The 25,402-nt window shown below is 33.9% G+C and overlaps 1 protein-coding gene across 5 annotated transcripts; it reads right to left on the reverse strand.

Annotated features, from left to right (window-relative positions):
- Window positions 1–3,611: 3,611 nt before the first annotated feature.
- On the reverse strand, window positions 3,612–11,982 carry LOC132300579 (transcription termination factor MTERF5, chloroplastic-like). 5 transcript variants are annotated; one of them, XR_009480510.1, is made up of 4 exons: window positions 10,675–11,191; window positions 8,638–9,967; window positions 4,093–4,171; window positions 3,612–3,898 (listed from the first exon to the last, which is right to left on the reverse strand). XR_009480510.1 is itself a non-coding variant. In XM_059797730.1 (3 exons), exon 3 carries the CDS (start codon window positions 9,827–9,829, stop codon window positions 8,648–8,650), a length of 1,182 nt encoding a protein of 393 aa, XP_059653713.1. In that variant the 5' UTR covers window positions 9,830–9,967; window positions 10,675–10,964; window positions 11,865–11,982; the 3' UTR covers window positions 8,557–8,647. The 5 variants fall into 5 exon arrangements, 4 of the variants coding, with proteins under 4 accessions (XP_059653713.1, XP_059653714.1, XP_059653716.1 ...); XM_059797730.1 differs by lacking the exons at window positions 3,612–3,898; window positions 4,093–4,171 and adding an exon at window positions 11,865–11,982 and having other exon boundaries at window positions 8,557–9,967; window positions 10,675–10,964; XM_059797731.1 differs by lacking the exons at window positions 3,612–3,898; window positions 4,093–4,171 and adding an exon at window positions 11,484–11,697 and having other exon boundaries at window positions 8,557–9,967; window positions 10,675–10,964.
- Between the last annotated feature and the right edge of the window lie 13,420 nt (window positions 11,983–25,402).

Here is a 25,402-nt window from a genome sequence, read left to right on the forward strand (position 1 = left end):
ACACTATCCATTTCACTCACACATTGCCTACCCAATGCATGATCTAAAAATATTTCAATAATTGATCATCTTCCAACTTAAAATGACTAGCTCCTAACAAGCATCAAGAAATGCATGTACCATCCAACAACATTAAAACCATATAAACAAACATGCCTTTACAACATAAAATTCAACATTTACCAATTTCCTACAATTTTAACATGGATTGACATTTAACTTAACTATCATAAGTAAGCATGCTAGCAAATTACTCAAATAATCACTTTAGCATACAAGTTTGTACAACTTCATCATGCTAAGCATACTAACAAATCTCTACACATAGATGGAATGTAATCACATCATTAAGCACCACAGAAGGCATGTATTTTCATATAGTCAATCAGATTTCTACAACAAGGATACATAGCATGTTATATTATTAAATTAACACATAAACATAAATACTCAAAAAAAAAAAAAAAAAATAAAATAAAAAAAAAAAAAAAATACCACCCCTAAGACTCCATGAATTAGACACCCCTACTTCAAATTAGGGTGAAAACCCTAATCCCACTAAAATCAAAATGTCTCCCCTGCGAAACCGGCTTCGTAGGATGAAAAAAGAGGCGAAGGAGATCAACCTTTCCTCGTGAAGCAATCCCAAAAGCCTCCACCCTTGCCTTGGCCGAAATCTCAAAGTGCTTTAATAGCCTCCAAAATCACCTCATGTTGTAGATCAAAAGATGCTCTACAACATCTCTAACTAGCCCCCCTATTCCGAATCCAACCTATAGGAAACCCAAAAATCCAAAGTGGCTTAAATCTCTAATTTCTTTCTATGGGTGTGTAGAGGAGAATGAGATGAGTAACTTTCCCTTCTAGAGCACCCTCAAAAACATGGGTTAAGGGCCTCAAATCTAAGCTTTCCTAAGCTTATACATGGAGGTTGATATTCTATAGATATAGAGAGAGAAAATGGAAAAGGAAGATGATGAATAGTGGCCAAACAAATCAGATATATAGTCCTACACAACTTTCCTTTAATTACATCATTTAACCAAAATTTTCATAGCTAATTACTCCCTTCCTCTAAGTAACTTTTAGGAAATTATACTAAGGCAACATCTCACTGAAAAGATAACAATAATGTCCTCCAACAGCCTTTCATTTAAGCCCTCGCCATTTCCGCGCAATCAGGGCGACTCCGGACACACACGGGACCTCCCGGTCCAAAAATTCAAAAATGACCACAATAAACTCAAGTGAGTTTCTAAGGGTTCTAAACCTGAAGAAATGTCCCAACCAATTCCCGAAATATTATGGCACGCATCCTCGCGTACAATTAAGGTTAAATTAAAATTACCGAAAAATACCAAAAAACCCTGACGGGGAGTCAGAAGAGTAAGGCTGAGATGTTTAGCAACTAGTTCTTGGTAGAGTGACGTGAATGTGAGCCTGAGTCAGAGTCTATCATACTTTGCTTTGAATATAGTGGCAACTTTCCTTTTCCAAGTCGAATCACTCATTGAGACCATTACTCGAACAACATGTAGGAACATGGGAGCACTTGGTTCATGACCCAAATTTTTAACTGCATAGACCATCCTATCTAACTTTTGCTGTATAACTCTTGGCTGCGACAAGATCAATTTGGATATACTGCAACACGGAACCCCTTCACTCAACAAGAACTCAATATGTGTCATAGTTCCCTTGAAATCAGAGGGTAGGAGCCAGGATGAGCACCAAAGAGCGGCTACAACTTTGTCATCGGTCTCAAGGTATGTCTTGAGAAAATCAATTGTGGGTGGGTTTTATATGACCAGTCAAACTTCTAGATAAAATGATTGGATTGGCAACAATTAATTCTGGGAGGAATGAACCCACAAAGTCGATATCTATAAGGTAAACAACAATCTTAAGCCCAATCAATTAAAAAACATAATTTCATGCCATAATTTTTATAATTAAAAAATATACACAATCGTATATAATGTAAATTTATGATAATAAATAACTTTCAAAAAAAATTATAACAATAAATACGTACTTAAAATATCACTTTATATTATATATAATACAATAATTTGTATGGTAAAAATAATTTGTTTCTATCCCTTTCCTTCACAAGAATATTATTATTATTTTTATATATTTAAATAAGAAACTGATTTATTTTATTAATATATTAGTTTTGAGCTCGCATGTATAATGGTTAAGTCCAGTTCAAATAACCAAAATTTTAACTCATGGATGAAATTAATTGCCAAAATTTTAACTCAGCTTAGTTCAAACAACAAAATTATGACAGTGATTGGAGTACTTTAATTTATAATTTTGCATCTCAAAATCTAAGACAGTCACATTTACTTTGATATGAAGTTAAATTTTGATTTTTTTGACTAAGTTGTGTTAATATTTTTAAAAATTTTTTAATGTAAATTGAATTGTGCTCTTTATAAAGCATTTTGCCTTTTGTGTTTTCAACCATAATATATTTTATGTGCTTCTAGTATGATTTTAATGTAAATTTTGCACTCATATAAACTTATTGCTGACACGAAGTCCCATGTATAAAGGCCTCGCTTGAAATTTCGCGTAGACCTTTCAAAATTTTGAAAATCCCAAAACCGGCCCTTGTTATTGTCGTACCTGCGGGCTGCGGCTAACCCACACACTATTCCCCAATTCTTACTCTCTCGAATGGTTTAAAACATTTCAAATCAATTGATTATTTTTTTAGGCTTATAATAATAATTGTACAATCATGTCACATAACCTTCTTAAATTATATTTTTGATAAATAATTTCGTGAACTATTAAAAATAAATAAAAATCTGCACCTTGCCATTAGTTGATATTGAGTTTCACCAAATAGACGAGGAAAAAAATCATGAATAGGAGGAGTATGACGGAAAGAGATGCCACTAAGCTATTCGATAGGTTTTTTTTTTAGATATTGTATCGGACCAATAAAATTTGATTTGTATATATATCCAACATGTAATTTTCCATAAATGTAATCCTTTGTTGTTGGAAATGTTTTAAAATAAATTTAAAAATATATTTATATATACTAATTAAAGTATAAATATTTTTGATTTAGATCACATTGAGCAACAAAGTTTTAAATGCTTTCACATCTTTATGCATGTATTTGGATCGTTCATGTATCAACAAAGAAGATGTTTTTACATTATTATATTTTTAGGTTAAATTTATTTGAACGTAAAATATTTTTTAAAAAATATTTTTTTTAATTTTTGGTGTTTGATTGTAAAATATTTACGAAGAAAAAAATATTGAAATTTAACAAAAATAATTTATCCATCAATTTTCGACAATTATTCTACATGTCCTGCCCGATCAACTCGAACTTAATATAGTCGTAGACCTTTGCCAAACACCAATAAAGTAAAAATAAAATAATATTTTACCTGAAAAAAAAAATTATTTTTCAAAAAGAATATTTTACATAGAAACAAACGGGGCCTAAGTTTAGAAATTTTCTCTTCCACTTCTGTAGTTAGGCATTCTAAAAAGTATAGGATCTAATAGTGTGTCGTGTAAGTCGAGATTTGGTTGAATCTCAAAGATAGAACTGTCTCGGAGATAATAAAAGACCATTGCAGAATGATCAAATCACTAAACCGATTGAAACACATGTTTCTGATGATTACTGCATTTCCCAACACAACGTAAAAACAATCTTAATGCTCAAATGCTGAAAAGGAAGCCAATTCTTTTGGATTCAATACTTTTGATGTCAAGCAGATGGAAACTGAAGATGTTGATAACCAAGAAATTTGCTTCACGTTTTTGACTTTGTGACTCAACTTTTGCAGCCTCGACGAACATATAAGGCGCTCTAATCCCACACGTGTATTTTCCAGTATCATAAACATCAAAATTTCTGAAAATCGACAAACAATTTAAAATCACTCAAAAACTCAAATTATAACCTGAAAAACAGAAACAAAACTATATTCAAATGTCTGTCAATTAGACCCTAAAGCTGGTGGTCTCAGAAGCCAGTAGTGTACACCATTCATCTAAGCCACATCTGTAAACAATTCGAGAAGAGAGAAAACTGACTCGGAAAATTACCTGACTGCCCCAAATGGGCTCTGCTACCATCTCTCAGCAAAGATACTTCAACAACCCAGCTTCTGTATAAAGTAGTTCTCTACAAAATCCAGGAAAGAACATTTCAACCCATTTCCCGCTGAGATACTATTACTGCTGCTATCAGAATCTCTTCAAACAAAAAATAAAATAAAATGCAACACACGAAAGTTGCTTACAGCATCAATAACTCAAGTGATATAAATGCCTCAAAGAAGTTGCATTCAGTATCCCGGTGATAACAATGTCTAAATTAGCACAGAGAATGACAAAATTAACTAAAACTCAGCAGAACTAACTCTAGTTTTCCAAACGGACCTAGTGTATAACCAGTTCAAGAGTGACTTAAACAACACTGTTACAAAATATTTTCCCAGACTTTCTGGCAAAGCTACTCTCAGAGAAATTGTTCATGTCTATCAATCAATCATATGGATACTTCATTCAGAGTGCAGGAAGTGGGGTGGAAGCCCATTTCAGAAGCATTCTTACATTTGATTCTGTATGGACCAATTATCCAGCAAAATGGGGTCACCTATCGTAGATTGATGCTTCATACTTGTATTAACATCACAATGTACTGAGTCAACTACATCCCTTCCTGCTGGAATATTAACCCAAACCCGGCAAAGGCAAATTCTTAATTTTAGAATATGTTATATCCACAAAGATATGAAGATCATAACAACAACAACTACTACTACTACTACTAAAAAGCTAAAAACTCCGGAATTGTGCTATAACTTGCCATGTGTTCTAAGTCGATCATTATCATGCCTTGAGTAGCTAGAAGCCTAGAACCTACATACCAAACGTCCATCCAATCCAATCTCCTCGGTAACCTTTCTTCATTAAGAAATATACATATTACTCCTAAACAAAGATGAAATACACTTGGACAATCTATAGATCACAAAATATCGTAAGAATCACATAATGACATTCGTTAAGAGCTATCAACCAGGCTGGATTGACAAAGAACTCATGCTATTAAAGACAACTTAATTCGACAAGGCCTTATTTCGAATTATTTCAGGTATATTATGCAAATCATGTTTCATCATTATGCTCTAAACTAATTTTACAGTGTAAAAATTAAGAAACTTAGATACCAGAAATGACCTCTCTTTCTTAGCCCTGTAAACGATAGCTCAAATTTTAGTGTGAGCACAAGTCAGTTTCAAGTCTAAACCTGGGCTCTAGCACTGAATCACCAAAGTCGATAATCAACCACTAAATGGGTTTTCCCTGATCAACCACTAAAGCCTCAACAAAACCCTTTACATATCGTGTTCTACCAACAAGAATTCATTATTAAGTAGATGGGAAAAAAAGGTCATTCCTCCATACTGTTCGCTCTAACATTTTGCTCCATATAGAATAGTTGATCTAATAACTGTCTTATAAATTTCCTTTTTAACCTATTTGTAATTCCTTTGCCAGATAAAATGCCAATATCTTGCCTCCATTTTGTCCACCTCGATCCGATTCTACCAGTTATATTATTATCCATTTCTCCATCCTTTTGTATTATTGATCCTAAATACCAAAAGTACTTACTTTGACTAGTCATTTCGTTTTGAAGTGTGATCATTATATTATCAATATCTAATTTTTTTTTTATTTTTTTTTATTATTATTAATTTACATTCCATATACTCAGTTTTAAATCTACCAATTTTTAATCCTTTTTATTCTAGAGCATTTCTCCACATTTCTAGTTTTATTGCTAAGTTTTCTTTAAGGGTCTGTTTGGTTAGCAAGAACTAGCTAGAAAGGAAAATTTTAAAAAAATTTATGCGTTTGGATAGATGGAAAGTGAAAACTTTTGGGAAAGTACGATTCTCGCATGTTGTGAATTTTCCCTAAACATTTTCCCGTACAAAACATGCGAAAATTTACTTTCTCGCAAAAATTAGCCACTTTGTATCTTAGTTTCCTCTTGTACCCCTATCAGTTGTTTCTCCCCCCACTCTTCTTCACTTTCTCCTTGTTTCTCTCCACTCTTTAGTTTCACCACAAACTTCACGCAGAGGTAGATTTCCTTTTGTGAATTGGTGTTATCCGAATTTAATTATTGATATTTCTATATATGCATATAAAATTAATTTTTTATTATAATTATTTTGGGTTCCATAATTAATAATGATTGAGATCGAGTGATATACACACAGGTTTTCAGTTTGATTGGAAAATTAGGATTAGTGTTGGTGTACAGGCCATTGGGATTCTTAGTTTGATTGGAAACTTACGACCTCGAGATTTTTAGATTGTGAGTATTTTGGGTTTTACAATTGTTGAGTGTCCTTAAAGATACAATTTAGATATAAATAGAAATGATTATATTATTATTTTACTTTCCGGTTTTTTTTTTTTTTTTTTTTGGTTAAAAATGGATATAAATTATATTAGGTATAAGGGTGATTCATCAAACACAATTTTATTTTATTTTAAAATATTTAAATTCCTAAGGGTAGTTTTGGTAATATAATCATTTTCTTTTCATTTTCATCCTATTCAAACTAACAAAATAATATTTTAACATAACTTTCTTGAAAAAAATTCCACCTAAACAAATGCATACTGGAAACTTGATTTTCTTTTCCTTTACTTCACTTTCTTTTACTTTCACTTTCCATCATAAATTTGTATCCAACCAAACGGACCCTAGAGGTTTTCAAAAAACAGAATATCATCGGCAATTTAAAGGTGCTCCCTTTAAAGTCTAGAACAATTTAAAGGTGCTCCCTCTCTCTAGAGACTAGAACACACAATCTCTCACTCTTTTCATAAGTTCAACCAACTGAAACAATCTTTTAAAAAACTCACCCTAGAAGTGGCAGACATATGTCCAGGAGTGTCCATGATAAGTCATGACACCTTCCTGGAAGTGTCTATGCTTCTTAGATTAGGATTGTAAATCTATGGCTTTCCTTTTAAGAAACGAACTAGCTAGATTTGAGGGCCTCGTTTTTACTATTTTTCTCTTGACAACTATATGGGTCATCTTGTCAACAAAGACGGAGTACTTAATGGGCCCTCAAACCAAACATATATGTTATACTAAATTCATGGGTTGAGCTTACATTAAATTTGATCATACAAGTCTACAACGTAATGGGCTTTAAATATGGACTAAATCTATATATGCCATCAACAAGATTGTTCACGAGCTTAACGAGCCGAGCTTTGCATAGTTTGAGCTCGGCTGGTTTATAAAACGAACTTGATCTGGATCCATTTACTTGACGAACAAACACAAGCTGAGCCAGAGCTATTCGTTAACAACTTGGTTCATTTGCAGCTCTATCTAAAAGGGTGAGTAGGGATAGTTATGTCATTTTGGTTAAAAGGAGGACAAACAACTCAGTTAATTTGCAGCCCTATCTAAAACGTTGAGTAGGGATAGTTATGTCATTTTGGTTAAAAGGAGGACAATTTCAGCATTTAAGAAGTTCTTTCACAAACTGTCATTATTCGCTATAACCTTACGGGAGGTTGACCATAAATCTTGCATGGATGAAATCACCAACTGCACAAAGTTGAAGAACTTCATCAAATACCATAAGCCTAGAAACAACAATCAAGTTCTTAAGAGTAAGTTGGTAAGGTGCTGGTTTACTGCCATTTTGTGGTGTATTTGGGATGAGAGGAACAGAAGATGTCCTGGTGGTAGTGCATTGAGTCCACACTAATTGGCAATGGAGGCATGCTTTGAAGGATTGAATGCTGTTGGTATGACTATCTCTGATATTGGAGCTTTGTTCCGAGTTTTTAGGCTTTCTGACTTTCTGTAAAGCTGCCTTAGCATTTATGCTTTGGCACTATCAGTTATTTTGTTTTATCTCTTTCATGTTGAGGTTTTGGGGTTTGCGGTAAAATGATATATTTACTGTTTTCAAGTGATCACTAAAGCAGATCACTCTCTCTATTGTACTATATTGTTTATATTTATAAAAATTTCCACATTCAAGGAAAAAAAAATCAAGTTATTTGTCATGTGCACATCTACTTTTTATCTTCCATCATCCTAAATAGCAAAAGCATACTTTAAATATTCATTCCACAGCACAACAACCCCCAACCCCCCCCCCCCCCCCCCCCCCAAAAAAAAAAATAATAATAATAATACTGCATTATGACATTTTTGCATTTAATTTGTTACATTTTTGTATTCAAAATTTGAAGACAACAAATTGACAAGAATAGTCAAAGAGTTGTGACACTTGGCTTCTTCCTAGATCTTATACCAGCCAAAATATAAACCTATTACATTAAAATGCAAAAAACTCTATCAAAATAAAAAACAGTCTCATTGTATTTCAATTCTTGACTAAGAAAATTTATAATCATTAAAACCTGAATTTGTCTTACTGTACAGTCAGTTGAACTAAGATACATATTGTGTAAGAAGTACAAAAACACAATAATTAATAATTCTAGTGATTAACAAATAGAAAGTCATCCACTATTATCTTTATCATACATAAGCACCTCACACATTCATCAGTATAGAGTAAAACTTACTTCTTCAAAACTAAGCATCAATTTTGTCAGCCACAATGATGCCACGATAGATGTCCATCAACCTTGGGACTTTGTCCAAATGCTTATTCACATACATATCCAAGAACTTCTTCTCAGGTTGGCAAAATATCCAAGTAACCTTCTTGTTTTCCTTAAGCAGTTTCTTCGACTCTAAAACCTTTATAACATTATACCTTGGGAGAATTCTCGTATCCTTTGCGAACTTAAGAAGAATGGGGTAAGCAACCATGACTGATGGTTCCAACTTCACAGTATTCACATAAAAATCCATCATGCTCTTGATTTTCTCCTCCGAACATTCCAAATAAAGTGGGCAACGCTTAAACGCTATAAATATTTCTTCATCAGACCACCCAAAGCTTTTAAGCAATTCAACTTTCCTTTTCCAAGTCGAATCATTCATTGAGACCATTACTCGAACAGCAGGCAGGAACATGGGAGCACTCGGTTTATAACCCAAATTTCTGACGGTGTTAACTGCATAGACCATCCTATCTAACTTTTGCTGTATAACTCTCGGCTGCAACAAGATCAATTTGGATATACTGCAATGGGGCACCCCTTCACTTAACAAGAAATTAATATTTGTCATAGTTCCCTTGAAATCGGAGGTGAGGAGCCAGGATGAGCGCCTAAGAGCAGCTACAACGTTGTCATCAGTCTCAAGGTATGTCTTGAGAAAATCAATTGAGGGTTTTATGTGACCAGTCAGGCTTCTACCTAAAATGTAGGGATTTTTGAGAATTAGTTCGGGGAGAAATGAACCGACAAAGCCAATATCTATAAGGTACTGCAGTTTGGGCTTAAGATTGCTGTTTATTTTGTATTGGAGGACAGGGGGGTTTTTTACAATCAGTTTGGCAATTTGGTCATCGGAGAATTCAAGGGATTTCAAAAGGGTTATGACAGATTCAGGTTGCTCCGAATTCTTTTCTTCCAATTTGAGTTTTTGGGAAGTTGAAAGGGCAGTTTTATAGGGAAGCCCACATGAGTCCACAAGGTATCGAAGAGTGAAGGATGATGATTCAGCAGCAGCAGCAGTAGCAGAAACAGTTTCTGTTTCTGTTTTGAGAAAACGTTTTTGAAAAACAGCTGCCGAATGCGGTGTTCTCTTCAGAAATTGATAGTTTTCCACAAAACAAACCAATCGCTTGAAATGGATTGTACCCATTTTCAAAATAAAAAAAATATGTATGTACCTTGAAAGAACAATGGAGGAAGGATTCAGAATTAAGGAGACATCATATTATATTCAAACGAGAGAGGTATATCTTACCCGTTTTATGGATTCACTTATCAGTTCCTTCTGCTGCACAGAGAAAGAGAGAGCTTGCTCACATATACGGTAGCAAAAGCATTATAAACAAAACCTTATAAACCCTAGTTTAAGAGAAAAACACTTTAAAATGACTTGGGCCTTGTTTGGAGGGCTTCTTAATTCCAAAATTCCTTCTACTTAAACGCCTTTGAATAATGCATTTCAATGGAATGAAGTTAGAAGATCAAACTACATATGTATTTTTTGAAATTTCTTTCAACAATTAATATAGTTTTAACTTGACAATTTTATTCTTAATAATTACCCTAAATGATTTTCAGGAAGACTACAAATCTATATATAGTTTAATTGACATACAAAAAATAAAAAATTGACATACAACAAGAATAAAGAAAAGAATAAAGTGCAGAAAATTCCCCTCTTATATAAAATGTGTGTAAAAAATACCCCTATTAAATATTATATGCATATAAATTCCTGTATTATCATAATTTGGAGCAAATTGCCCCCTATTATCCAATTTTGGTCAATTTTTCTTCTAAACCCCCGAAATACCCTTAAGAGAATTTTATATTTTATATTTAATTTTTTTTTTCTTTTTCATCTCTACAATATGGGTACTATAAATAAAGCACTCAGAGACAGTGACTGAATAAACGGAGACAATAACCCGATTGATCCGCAGGAAAAATTAACAATGAACTAGAAATGAAAAAGGAAAAAAAAAAAAAAATTACCCGACGACCATGGAGTCCGACGATAATGGAATGTATAATGGTAAATCCATGGGTTCAAACAACACAATCGACCACCATGGATTTCGGCGACAAGATGGACGTTTGAATGACGAACACGAAATCCATTCCGGCTAGACTGCGTCATCCATTTATTCCGTCTTGCATCAATTGATTTCGTCAGCACAGTAAGATAACGTTAAAGAGGCGACCAATAACTCTAATCTTCTGCAAAAACTCGCAAAGGATCCCAGGACGGACAATGCTTTTCAGATCTGTCACGAGCTCTTAGGCTCCGTTTGGACAAAGAGGAGAGAGAAGAAAAAAAAAGATTAGAAGAGAAAGGAAAAGAAAGGAAAGGATACATTCTTGTTTGAATAAAACCTTTTCATATATTTTGATAAATAATCATTCATAACTTGATAGCATAATGGTTTTTTTTTTCTCTTCCTCAATTTTATTGGAAATTAAAATTAATAATAACTAAAAAAAACAAGATAACTTGATACCATACTGTTGTGTGTGGTTTTTTTATTTATTTATTTATTTTTTTAAAGTAACTTGATAATATACATATAACTTGATAGCATATTTCGAAGATAGATAAGATAGATAGATAAATATGTATGTAAGATTTTTATACACATTTTCTCATCTCTTCATAAACTTTAGGGGTTTTTTTTTATATTTTTTGAATAATTAAAATAATACTAAATAATTAATACCAACTAAAAGTTATTACATTCTTTATTAATAGGCAATTTTACAATAAATCAATGTCTACACGTAAGATATGCAATACATTGATGTACCTTATTATCCCCTAAGTGCTATAGTCAGATTTTTTTGGTGCTATAACATGATCTTTATCTAGCAACGTCATCAACAAAACTATTACTTAGTCTTGTTAGAGCACTCAAGATTTTAGATACTGAACAAAAAAGGATTTGATCTTAGATGCATAGATAGATATGAAAGATTGGGTTTTATTTTTCTATCCAATTCTATAATTTTCTGGCAACAAGATGAAGCATAAGAAAAATCACCAGACACCAATTCTATGAAATTCATGGTTGAATAAAAAAGCAGAGCAAATACACTGAATTGAAAGCATCGAAATCATTGATATGTTTGCATAGCATATATATATATATATATATAGATATATGGAGAGAGAGAGTGGGAGGTAGTACAGAGATTGGAGAGTGGATAGGAGCGTGAAGAGGAGAGAGAAAATTGGAATTTCTTCTTGACTTGAGCAAAGTGCAGTGAACGAAATAGGGCAGCTGAAGGGATTTGGAGGGTTAATTCTGTCTTTGTCATCCTTTCCCCTCAAATCTTCTCAACTTTGAGAGGATTTGTTTTTACTATGCTGAAGGGATTTGGAAGGATAGCCTATCCCTCCAAATCCTTCCCAATCATTTCTTTTCTTCTCAATTCCCTCCACCCAAACGCAGGCTATCCCTCCAAATCCTTCCCAATCATTTCTTTTCTTCTCAATTCCCTCCACCCAAACGCACTAAACTCTATCATTCCCTTTCTTTTCTCTCCAAATCTCTCCAAACGAGGCCTTAAAAATCCGGCCACCAAACACCACCGATTCATTACTGCTTGTCCCCACCGATTTTCAACCATTAAATCCAGCCACCAATAACCACCCAACAAAATACATTTTTTTTGTTTTTAAAGAAAAAAATACATACATTTGAGAACCTATCAATTCTATATTACAATTAAAATTAGGAGGTAAGATGCAGCATTAATGAATTTTTGGTGTTTTCACTTATTTGAAGAAATTTTGTGTGGATCGCGATCAACTCAACAATTGATTCCCCGTCCCAAAAGGCTATGATGTGATACATCTGGCAAGAGATTTGTGTATAATGCTATGAAACACGGACACCGACACGAGACACGGGTACGATACGACACGGACACAGCGATACAGTAAATTTCAAAAAAATAGGACACGGACACGGCAAGGATACGGCAATAAAATAATAATATATATTTTTATTATATATAAAATATTAATTTCTCTTAATTTTTAATTTACAATAATAGACATGATCTATTTAAATTAAACCCAATCCAAATTTTATTAAAATTCAAACAATAAATACGTAGTATATCTTTATATCCAATACTAGAATTTGTATCAATATTAGAATAGTTTTAACTTTATAACCAAACACAACAGAAGATAAGATTAACTTTGTAACCAAACACAGAAGATAAGATTACAATCTTATCTTTCTATCTTCTTCCTCGCTCTTCCCAAGTTTGGTCTTTCCAAGTTTGACTGTCTCTCTCTCTCTCTTCAAAATTGAATTCCTCTTTTATTAACCAATAACCACTCAAAGGAATAAAAAGGCGATCAAGCCTTTGGTTGAGATCTGTTCGCAACTAGACGAGAGAGACTTTAGTAGAATCGGAATTCTTGCCGGACGCCATCTCCTCCTTCTCTTAACTTTCTATCTTCCTTCTCCTCCATCAATAACCAACCAGAGCATGATTCTTCATCATCTCTTTGTTGATTTCCCTTCTCCCTTCCAGTTTCTCTCTCATCCTTTCCATTTTTTTTTATTAATCTGAACGGCTGTGTCCTACACCGGTGTCCTCCGGTGTACCAACCGTGTCCTCCGACATGTCTCGGCCTTGTCCTCCGGCTTATCCGACTTGAAAAAATGAATAAAAAAATAGGACACCGGTAGATCCGTGTCGGACACGTGTCCAAGGCTGTGACACGCGTGTCCGTGTCGGACACGTGTCCGACACCGGTACGTCAGCCCTATAACACGTGTCTGTGCTTCATAGGTATAATGTAAAGGAAAATCATTGATGGTTTTGCAGCAGTTAGATTTTAGTAAATATATATGGCTAAAGTTATTTTTTTTATTTTTTTATTTTTAAGGTGGACCACTGATGAGAGAAAGAGATGGAAGAGAGATTGTGAGAGAGAAACGAGGGGTAGAGAGAGAAATAGACAAAAGAGAGCCGGAAAAAAAAAAAAAAAAAAAACCGAAATATTTATTTTTTATTTTTATTTTGATTTAAAGGTAATTGAGGTATTTCAATCTTCAATTTGAGTAATTGTCCTTATTTGCACAATTTGAAAAATATAGGGGAGTTTTTTGAACAATAGGGGGTTATTTGCACAAACTGTATATAGTAAGAGGGTTTTTTTGCACTTAACCCTAAAGAAAATTATAAAAATAGAAATAGAGATAATAAAAGTGATAAAAGTGAAGATAGCTGACAAAAAAAAAAAAAAGAAGAAGAAGAAGAAGAAGAAGAATATAGTAGATGATGGAGCTTATATTTATGCTTCCATTGTTGTCGTGGTGATCAATTATTGAAGATAGAATGTTAATTGCATACTTGAGAAACCGAATATCTCTTTACTGTGGAATCAATTTTTACTCTCAAACTTCTCTGGAGGTCGTCGATAATGTGACAAGAAAAACGATGAGAATGCACTCAAGTGTGCACCAATTCAGAGAGAAAAATACTAGAAGAGAGAGGCTAGGGTTTCAAAATGTAGAAATTGAAAATTAAAAGTTTAAAGTTAACTTAAAAATTATAAAAGTAGAATATTTGAAGAATTGTGACCTATCGAAAATTCTTAAAGAACTAATTTAAATAGGAAAAGTATTTTAGTATTGAAATTTGAATCGGAATAAAAGACTCATAACAACTTTCTCATTCTTGTTCATAGTTTACAAAGCACTAGATCAACAAGTTTTACGAGATAAAAGGGGCAAATTTTTCCATAAAATTTGTTCCAAAAGCTAGTTTTTGACGCTTCGGCTGAACAGACTTCCTATGGGCCAGTTGGTTGGAAAGAAATAGAAGGAAAAGAAAAGAAAGGTAATGGAGGGAGATGGGATTTTGTGTTTGGTGTAAAATCTGAGAAAGAAATGAAAGGAAACAGAGGGAAACGGAGGGATTCAACAATGTAGCAACATCAGTCTTTGTTATCCTCCCAAAAATGGGAGGAAATGGAAGGAAAGGGAAAGTTATAGTGGTTGTATTCTTTCTGATGCCAAATTTACCCTTACACAAAATCAAGATTACACTTGATTTTAGGATTTAGTTTGCAAAACAAGAATTATAGACCTTGATTAGTTGATTTAGAAAAAAATTTAAAACAAAACCCATACATACAAGTTAGCAATTGCAGAGAGAGAGGGGGGCAAGAGAGTTGAGAGACAGCGGTTGAAGCTTGCGAACGGCGAACCCCAACTGGAGCAGCAGGCGATGGAAACTAAAAGATATGAGTTTTGATTTTTGGATTAATCTGAAATGATATGCTGATATTGGTTTTGATATAGGTAATAGGTTTTGAACTTTTGATTCTTATAGACAGATAGATAAATTGAAATATATGGGTTTTGAACTTCTGATTCTTGTAGATTTGTAGTTTGCAGTTGCAGAGAGAGAGAGAAAGAGGGCAAGTTCAGAGTTGAGAACGATAATAGAGATGGAGGCGATTGGGGAGGCTGAAATGGTTTGCCTTAAAATTATACTCCGTATTTTGTTTTTTTGGTGGCCCATCATCCATGGCCAATAAATTTTGAGGTGCCATAAATTTTTCTTTAAAAATATAGAAGGGCATAATAGTAAATTTATTAAAATACTTTCCTTTCCATTTTTTGTTTCCCCTAGTTGGGACTCACACATACTGCCTCCACTGAGGTTCGAACCCCTGACCTCCCTTTGGGGAGTAGGAGCATTGTACCGTTAGGCCACAGGCCTTTTAGTAATACTTTCATTTCCATTCTTTTCCCAAACATGATTATTATCATTTCCTTTCTTTTCCTTTATTAATCAACCAAACACGATACGAGGTTAAAATTATCCTTCCATTTCATTTCCCTCATAACTAATGTTATCCTTTATTTTCATTCACACCGTACCAAACATAGCCTATTACTTTGACGTTGGTTAGAATTCATTTTCTTTTATTTCACCAAACACTACCATGTTTTTAGGAAGGCCTTATTGGGCTTGGAAGCCCGTTTCAAGTCCCTAGAAAGCTCCCCCAAATAGGCACTTGATTGGTAACGATTAGTTTAGGGAGGAATGAACCCACAGACAAATTTGAAGTATTAGTTTAAAATGATTGGATTGCCAATGTTATCCTGCCGAGTAGTGGGTTCTTGTCCTTAAAAAAAAAGGAGATAATATCACTTACCTCCCTCGAGATTAGGGCTAATTATAGAAAGTACCCTTAACGTTTCAAAAATTACATTGAACTCCCTCAAGGTTAGGTTCGGCATAACACTTTCCCCCTTTCGATAAAAGCCAATGCCGGTCAATGCCCTTTTTTATGACATCATCCACTTTTGAACATGAAATACCAATTTTGCTCTTACTAGAATTACAAATATATTTCAATTCTTACTTTTGAATTCATAATTACTTAAATACCCTCACAATCACAATTTTTTTTTTTTTTTTTAATTTAGAATTACACTTCTTTATACAGTATACATAATAGATTATATATATCTATTTCCCTCTATAATTTATATACACAGACAAATATATAAATACCATATAATATATATATATATATATATATATATATATGTATGTATGCAGCAAGTCACCCTCTGGTCACCTCTCTCTACGATCTGTTACGGCTTATTCTTTTTCCTCCATGCCTTTTTCGTTGAGTTCTTATGGATCTGGTCTCTCACCCACTTCCTTTTCAGCTATCATCCACCATCGGAATCACTTCAGCACCGACCAATGGTTCAGATCGCTAAAAGTCTTGGACGGAAAAGATGAAGTGGCCAAAGAGCATGTTAGTGGCTTTCCATTCCAGGGTTTCGATCGCACGAACTCGATAACAACAACAAGAAATTGCAAATCTCGGAGTCGCCAATCGACAATAACTCGACGACGACAACGAAGAGGATAGTCGTTGCGAAGGTCCTCATCACCGCCAATTGCCACATCAACAACCACCATAGATGGTACTCCATCCTTCAGGTTGACCGCCGCTCCGATGAGGTCGATTTCATCAAGAGGCAGTACCGCCGGAGATGTCGCTACTTTTGTTCCCTGGCGACATCAGAGGTAAATAATTGTGTTATGGCTGTTGTGGTGGTTATAGTCATCGTAATAGCAGTGAAGATGATGATTTTATTATGGCGGCGATGAAGAAGGTGGTTTTGTTGTGGCAGTGGTGAAGATGGTGGTTTTGTTGTAGCAGTGGCAAAGATGATAGGACAGAAGACCTTTGGCGACGGTGAATATCGAGTGTTCTTATCGGTGACTAGCAAAGATTGAATTTACCACTGAGACTTGAGTCTGACCCTAAGAGTGGGAAGTAAAGACGGAACCGGTAATAATAAAATGACGGCAGAGTAGCATGGTTGGGTCTGATGGTGTAGGTGTAGAATAAAGTATTTTGTCGTCATTTGCCACTGCTATGACAATCTCGACGGCGGAAACAAGGGGCTTTAGTGGTAGTGACCGCTCACCTTGTAACAACCCAAATCTAGGGGATCCAGATCACTGACCGAGTCCCAACCTGACCTGAGGACACTAAAGGAAAATGGTCATTTTGCACCTTTCTATATATTAGGAGTCATAACGATGGTGTATCAATCAGAATTAACCAAATCGATCTTGAAAGAATGATAACCTCGCCTTCGGGTCCATCCTAGGTCCCTAGGGTTGACAAAGGTAAAATTGTCATTTTATGTCAAAATTATGGGATATAACCGATACCATTAGAAATATGGCTCAAAAACATACAAGTTAGACTCAAAAACAACCCTATTCGGGTTTAAAACGAAGAAGTTTTAAGTATTTGAAGTTTGGCTAACATAAGTATAGGGTCAGACCCCTTTTTGCTCGAGCACAAAAGTTTGTACACGAACTCTGCGACCTACAATGAAAAGTCCCGAGAGTTGCTCACAGGATCCCCCCCACCCCCCAAAAAAATTAAAAAAATAAATAAAAAATCACCCCAATGCTCGAGCACAAACATTTGTGCTCGAGCTTCGGGTTTAAAATGAAAAAGTTATAAGTATTTGAAGTTTGGGCTAACATAAGTATAGGGTCAGACCCCTTTCACGAGCACAACCCATTTATGCTCGAGCTCAACCTTGTGCTCGACCACAAAAGTTTATGCTCGAGCTCTAGGACCTGTAATAAAAAGTCTAGAGAGCTGCTCTCAGGATCCCCCCCAAAATCACCCCAATGCTCGAGCATAAACATTTATGCTCTAGCTCTGGGACTCTAATGCTCGAGCATATTCCCCTTATACTTTAGCATTGGCCACCCTGCAGAAAATTATTCTCGGCCAAGGCCTTGTGCTCAAGCAATAGCCCTGACAAATGGCTAAATGCTCCTGCAAAACTACTATATGGGCCAAGCAAGTTACTTAGGCACTTGAATGTATTCTCATGGTTTAAAAGTTATCTCGAAATATAGTTATGTAAATGAGCAAATAGATGAATGAAATATATGCATCGACCTTAAAAACATAAATCTAACCTTTATGAAATCAAATATGGATCATTAGCATTATAACTTAAAATATTGCTAAATTGATTGCCATTCATCATTCTCATGCCCCCATTACATACAAAATAGTCCCAAAAAAGATATAGATAAATGTCATGACCTTCAAGGCCTTATTACAATGCTTTACAAAATAATAAACGTAGCTAAGCATTGATTACAAAATACAACAAAATATAATGATATCAACCCGACTACCCTTAGGAAAGTCTATCATCAACTACGTCCTTGTCATGACTTGAAAAATGTTAAGGGAATGGGTGAGAACGAAGGCATAGTAGAAGTTGTCTAAGGCATCAACTTTGGACTCCCTTGGGCCATGAAACACATATCAGGAATAAAAAGGAATCGGGGTCATGCATCAGGGTTTCTATAGCATTTATGTAACGACCCAAACTTAGGGGTCCGAATCGCTAACCGGGTCTTTACCCGAACCCGAGGTTATCTGAGGGTATTACCATCATCTACGATGTCAAAACGCCTTCAACGCGTCATACTAAGGTCCATAGTAACCCATAGAAACATCATTTGACTTAGAAATAGTTACATAAGAGGAAGTAACAAGAAATAAAGAGAGCCAGCAAACCGGTCAACTGAAGTGGCACTTCAGTCGTCCGAAATGGCTATTCCGGTAGACCGAAGCAACCCAACCAGCCTGCCGGTTGTGACCTCTAGCATGGTGTGGCTACTGGAATTTAGGGACAATACAACCGGTCTAAAATAGCACATTTCGGTCGTCTAAAATGGCTATGCAAAGTACCCCTGCTGTAAAACTGCTGGATGAATATCAGGAAGAGTATAGGCCTCATTTGGGACCTTATAATTGTCAAAACCGGTCCCAACATGCACTGCAAGAAATCTATAACGCCCCAAAATCATTATCAATGACTTTTATACAACAAAAGAATCTCGTTAATCCATTCATTCATTAATAATAACAAAATTCCATTTCAAGCATTAAACGCCATATACAAAATAGATTAATTTACATCAAAAGACTACAAGGCCAAAAGTTACAAGTTTATACAACTCATGCTAATGCTTTACAAAAGAATGGAACTTCTATTACAAAAGGTAGTAAACATAGTCTTCTAACTCCTATTAAGCCTATGGTGAAACGTCGTCCACCACTTCCTTCCCAAGTCTTGAAAATATAAAGAAGGGGTGAGCATTGTTGAGTTTTTACACAGCGGAATGGTTGTGGAATATAATATGGATAATTAACCTAGAGGGATGGTGAATAGATTTAACTTGCTCCTTTATCTAATTTTTACTTATTTTAATTTTACCGAAATAAAACTAAAATCAAACCACAAAGCAAAAATAAAGTGCAAGTAAAGTAAATAAGGTTTAACAGACGACACTAGGATTTTTAGCGAGGAAACCCCAATTAGTAGAATATACCAATTGTTGTGGGAAAACCTCATTAGACTATATAGTCCAAAGATAAATGATCCACTATGTTTGAAGCAAAGTACACCGAACTTTGACTCAGGCTCACACCCTATCGTTCTACCAAAAACCAATTGCTAACAATCCCTGACTTTGCGACTCCACTGTCCAATAGCTCTTGACCTCGGGCTTACTCTTGATCTCTGTAGAAGAGTTATAGGTAGATCAAATAACACTCCACGAATGCTTTGACCCCTTCAAAATATGATCACTTCACCCATTTTCTTTAAGATCTAAATTTGATGAAGAACGAATGAATTCTGCTTTTCGGAATATCTGAATCTTCAATTATGCTCCAATTCTGATGAGATAGAGAACAATACTCCTAAATCACTCTTGTGTTTATGTGTGTGCTCTCAAAAATAGAATCAAAAAAATCATATTGATTTTCTGAATAAAAATATATCTCAAAGATGGCTTTCAATTAGATCTGAATTTTGTATGCAAAAGCTGTGAATAAAACTTGATGACTATCAGGGTTTATATATAGAGTTTAAACTGTCCTAGTCCCTCTGAAAATATAGAAAATTTCGTGCATAGGATTTGGTACAGTTCTAAACCAAATAAGAAAGAAATCTGAAATAGGAAACTAGAATTGTAAACTAAACAGGACTTCTTGAACTGGTTCAAGGATGCTGAACCGATTCAAGATTGGCAGAATAAATTTCGAGCCAACCTTGAAGGCCTTGAACCGGTTTAAGTCAAGCAGACTTGAATTCTAAGGCTCTGAAGGCTGAAAACACTGTTTGGTAAGTCTGGAAAATATACCAAGTGTAGAATGTGTCCTAACCTTTTTAGATTCCTTCCTATTGTGTTGTTCTTACCTTTTTCAAATGATCTTAGTCATTACAACTTTGAACAACTTTTAAATTCCGCAGTCGCTGTCGATCCCGATATAATAACTTGAAATTACAACTCGACTAGGACTTGTTTTGTTTCTGATAATTGCCAATTACAAAATAATATCTCATAATCTCCCCATTTGGCAATTTCTTGACAAAACCTTAAAAACAATATGTAATCTACCCAAGCAGAAAAAACAAATTACAATGATTGTCAAAAAAATAAACTGCAAAATTTTTCTTGAACCTTATGAAGTTTCAACACATGTAGCCACATGTAATATGCACATTAGCTCAACAAAACTACTCGTGAAGCTTAATCAAAAAAGATAAACAATCAATATATATCAATATGTAAAAATCAATATACATATATATCTCCCCTCAATTCTAGAAACTCTCCCCCTCAAATATGCGCACTTCTTCCCTTTTTGTTACAAATTAACAAATAAAGCTCAACAAAGAAGGAAAAGAAATAATGTGGGAGAATTAACAAGAAGAGAGATCAAAATTATCATCCATGCATAAGAGATTGTAATAAGCACAACAACATGATGATATATAGTAACAATGGAACCAAAGGCAAGTATCCAAGATAATACATTTTTCATCCATAAGATAAATAAGACCAATCATGCTCAAAATCACACACATGATATCTCAATCCAATTAAAAACAAAATTCCAAATAAAAACTAAAAGGAAAATCTTTTTGGATTTTTTTTCATTTTTCAAATTTTTTTTTTTTTCCCCTGATATTTGACTAAAAATTATGAGATAGCAATTTCCATAAATTTAAGCATACATGAGATCCAAAAATTTCTTACGAATTCAAGAAAATTTAAAAATACGAAATTTTTAGACACCCAATCAAATCAATTCTCAAGCATGCAATCACAACATGAAATTTAACTTGCAATTTTTATGAAGATTTAAAAATTTGCCTAACAAGTTCACGTGTGTGTGTGCAATTCAATCTCATCAAATTTCAATCAAATCACATTGATCAACTGTCTAAACCATATTGTTCAAAAAACATCAAGATAAAATTGTTTTGAACAAATTTTACTAAGCAAGACGGCTTTCACTCTAAAGATAGACAACAATTTCCTATTTCAACTTGTCTCCTCTTTCTTTTTACTCAAGTATCTCCTCTTCAAAGTCTAGTAGGAATTTGTGACCTAATCTCAATAAGTAGCCTTTTCTTTAGCAAAGATTTTAGCATTCTTTTGATTTTTCTTTTCTTTTCATGCTGAAATTTTCCTTTTAAAAAAAAAAAAAAAAAAAAACAAGCTTTTTAACTATTATTTTAAAAAGAAATAATAAACAAAGCAAATTGTCTTTCAGCATATAAATTACACATCAAGAACTTTTTCATCAAATAATCAAGTGTCCCCAATTTGCATTCAAAAATAATTAATTCAAGAGAAATAATTATCACACATGTACTGACAAGAAAAATATAATTATCACTTTCTCATGAAAACAAATTACAAAAGAAAACCCAAATCCTAAACTACAAGATATGGTCCAATGGAAATAAGATAGACATCAAAGCAAAGTCCATGACCATAAAACCTCTTTAGGACTTAGTTAGGGGGGTTTGCAGCCATAGATCTTCTAGGAACAAGTCCCATAGCATCAACAGGCACATAATTTACCAAGTCTTCCTTTTTTATCCACATAGTCTTTATATTCAACTTTTGAAAAGACTCTTCAATTCCAACATTTTTCTTGTTTGAGTAATTCTTAGCATGAGAATTTTTGAGTTAATTCACAAAATTTTACTTTCTAGCAAGAACCCTATTCTTAGCATAAGAACCATAAGCATGAAATTCAGAAAAGGATTATCTTCTCTTCCTATAACAATAATATTGGCTATGTCCATTCCTACCACAATAAGTGTAATGCAAAATAGTAGGCACATAAGAAATATTAGCATGTGATGAATCAAAAACCTTAGATTTATTTTTAGGCACATTCAAGTTATTAGGTTTCACAAAAAAGTTTTATCCTTACTACTAGATGAAGACTCATTAAAACCTAAGCCAATTTTGTCATTCACATTCTTACCAACATTAATCATCTCATCAAGTTTAACCTGCCCAGAAGTAAATCCAATCAATTTCTCTTGTGATTTTTTCAATTCAATTTCAAGAAATTCCAATTTAGAAACAAGAGATTCTTTTACAGATTTAACTCGACTTACCTCACCTTCTAGGAATCTTACATTTCCTTAAAGATCTTCAATCTCCTTTTTTTTCTGTTCACTTTCTTTTTTCAGAGTATCTTTTTGCTTCTCAAATTTTTTCAATTCTCTACCTTGCTTATTGAAGTTTTTCTTTGTTTGAACATATGTAACATACAATTCATTGAAGGCTTTATCATAATTCTCCTTTGTTGCTTCCTTGTAACAATCTTCATCATTAGATTTTGCTATGTCCTCAAAATTCGAGTCATCTGTCAGACAAAGAAAATCTTTTAGAAGCATCATTATTCACAATAGCAACAAAAGCAATAGGATTATCATCATCATAAGAAGAATCAACATCAAAAAAAGAAGCATCATTATCTTTAGAAACTGAAACTTTCATTACTTTACCCTTCTTTTTATCTTTGGACTCTTTCCTAACAATTAAACTATTTTTAGGACTTGGACAAACTGTTGATGTATGACCTATACCACCGCATATCTAACATTTAATCTCAGTTCCTTTAGACTCGTCTTCTTTCTTTTTATCTTGTCTCTCACTTCCCCTAGATGAAGACTCTCTATTCCTAAAACTTGACTCTCCCCTTTTTCTTAAGTGCATTCATCTTTTCAAACTTGATCAATTTCTGAACTTCCTAGTGATGAGAACAATTTCTTCATCAGACTCACTATAATACCTAACCTCAGACTTGGAAGACTCAGACTTTGAAGATTTTAGGGCTAAATCTTTAGGTTTTTGGGAGTTTCTATAGTACTTCATCTCATAGTTCTTAATATGACATACAACCTCATCAACTTGCATGGTAGTGATGTTTTGAGTTGCTTGCAGTGTTTCAACTTTGATTATGAACCTTTTAGGCAAAGACCTAAGGATTTTCTTGTTAATTTTCTTATCTGTCACTTTTTTTCCTAGGTTTCGAAGGCAGACACAATATGGTTGAGTTTCATATAAAACTCAGAAAATGTTTCATCTTCTTCCATCTTAAGATTTTCAAATTGAAACACAAACATCTCAATCTTTGAAGATTTGACATCATCTGTACCCTCATAGGTAAGTTAAAGTATATCCCATGCTTCCTTTACAATTTTATAATGAGCAATATAAACTAACTCAGATTGGACAACAGATTTGAATAAAGAAAACAAAGCTTTGGTGTTTCCTTCTTCCTTTTCAATGGTAACACCATCCTTTGTGACTGTAGGTTTTTTATAACCGTTTTCAATTGCAGCCCAAACATATTTACCTTGAGTCATAAGAAAAGTTATCATGTTAGGTTACTAAAAAGCATAGTTATCACCATTATACAAAAGAGTACGTTAAATAGATCCACCTTTCTTAAGAACACTATCCATATCAAATTTTGAAAACAAAAACAGAGATTTTTATATTATTAAAAACAATTCACAAGGAATAACTCAATGTATAGAGGATGGCTCTAATACCACTTGTTGAGTTTGTACGCGGTGGAATGGTTGTGGAATATAATATAGATAATTAATCTAGAATGATGGTGAATAGATTTAACTTGGTCCTTTATCTAATTTTTACTTATTTTAATTTTACCGAAATAAAACAAAAATCATATCACAAGGCAAAAATAAAGTAAAAATAAAGTAAATAAAGTTTGAGAGATGACGCCGGGATTTTTAGCGAGAAAACCCCAATTGGCATAATAGACCAATTGTTATAGGAAAAACCTCATTGGACTATATAGTCCAGAGATAAATGATCCACTATGTTTGAAGCAAAGTACATCAAATTTTGACTTAAGCTCGCACCCTATCGTTTTACCAAAAACGATAATCCCTAACTTTGTGACTCCCCCGTCCAATAGCTTTTGACCTCAGGTTTACTCTTGATCTTAGTAAAAGAGTTGCAGGTAGATCAAACAACACTCCACAAATGTTTTGACACCTTCAAAATGTGATCAGAATATATAATATTCAATTATACTCCAATTCCGATGAGATAAAGAACAACACTCCTAAATCACTCTTGTGTTTATGTGTGTGCTCTCAAAAATAAAATCAGAAAAATCATATTGATTTTCTAAATAAAAATATCTCTCAAAATGGTTTTCAATTAGATCTGAATTTTGTATGCAAAAACTGTGAATAAACCTAAATGACAATCAAGGTTAATATATAGAGTTTAGAATATCCTAATCCCTCTAAAATATAGAAAATTTCGTGCATAGGACTTGGTACAGTTCTAAACCAAATAGGAAAGAAATCTGAAATACGAAACTAGAATTGTAAATTGAACAGGACTTCTTAAACCGGTTCAAGATTGGCAGAACAAATTTTAAGCCAACTTTGAAGGCCTTGAACCGGTTCAAGTCTAGCAAACTTGAATTCTGAGGCTTTAAAGGCTGAAAACACTATTTTGGTAAGTCCGAAAAATATACCAAGTGTAGAATGTGTCCTAACCTTTTTAAATTCCTTCCTAATGTGTTGTTTTTACCTTTTTCGAATGATCTTAGTTATGATAAATTTGAACAACTTTTCAATTCCGCAGTCGCTATCGATTCCGATATAGTAACTTGAAATTACAACTTGACTAGGACTTGTTTTATTTCTGATAATTGCCAATTACAAAAAAAAAAAATATCCCACAAGCACAACGGCTCAGTAGGGGGTGCCTAAGACACACCTCTTAATAACCCCATGAATCCACACAAATC

This window comes from Cornus florida, unplaced genomic scaffold (genome assembly GCF_030987335.1).
Source record: "Cornus florida cultivar Cherokee Brave unplaced genomic scaffold, ASM3098733v1 CherokeeBrave_3.0.0_Hap2_Chr03, whole genome shotgun sequence".
NCBI classification, from domain to species: domain Eukaryota; kingdom Viridiplantae; phylum Streptophyta; class Magnoliopsida; order Cornales; family Cornaceae; genus Cornus; species Cornus florida.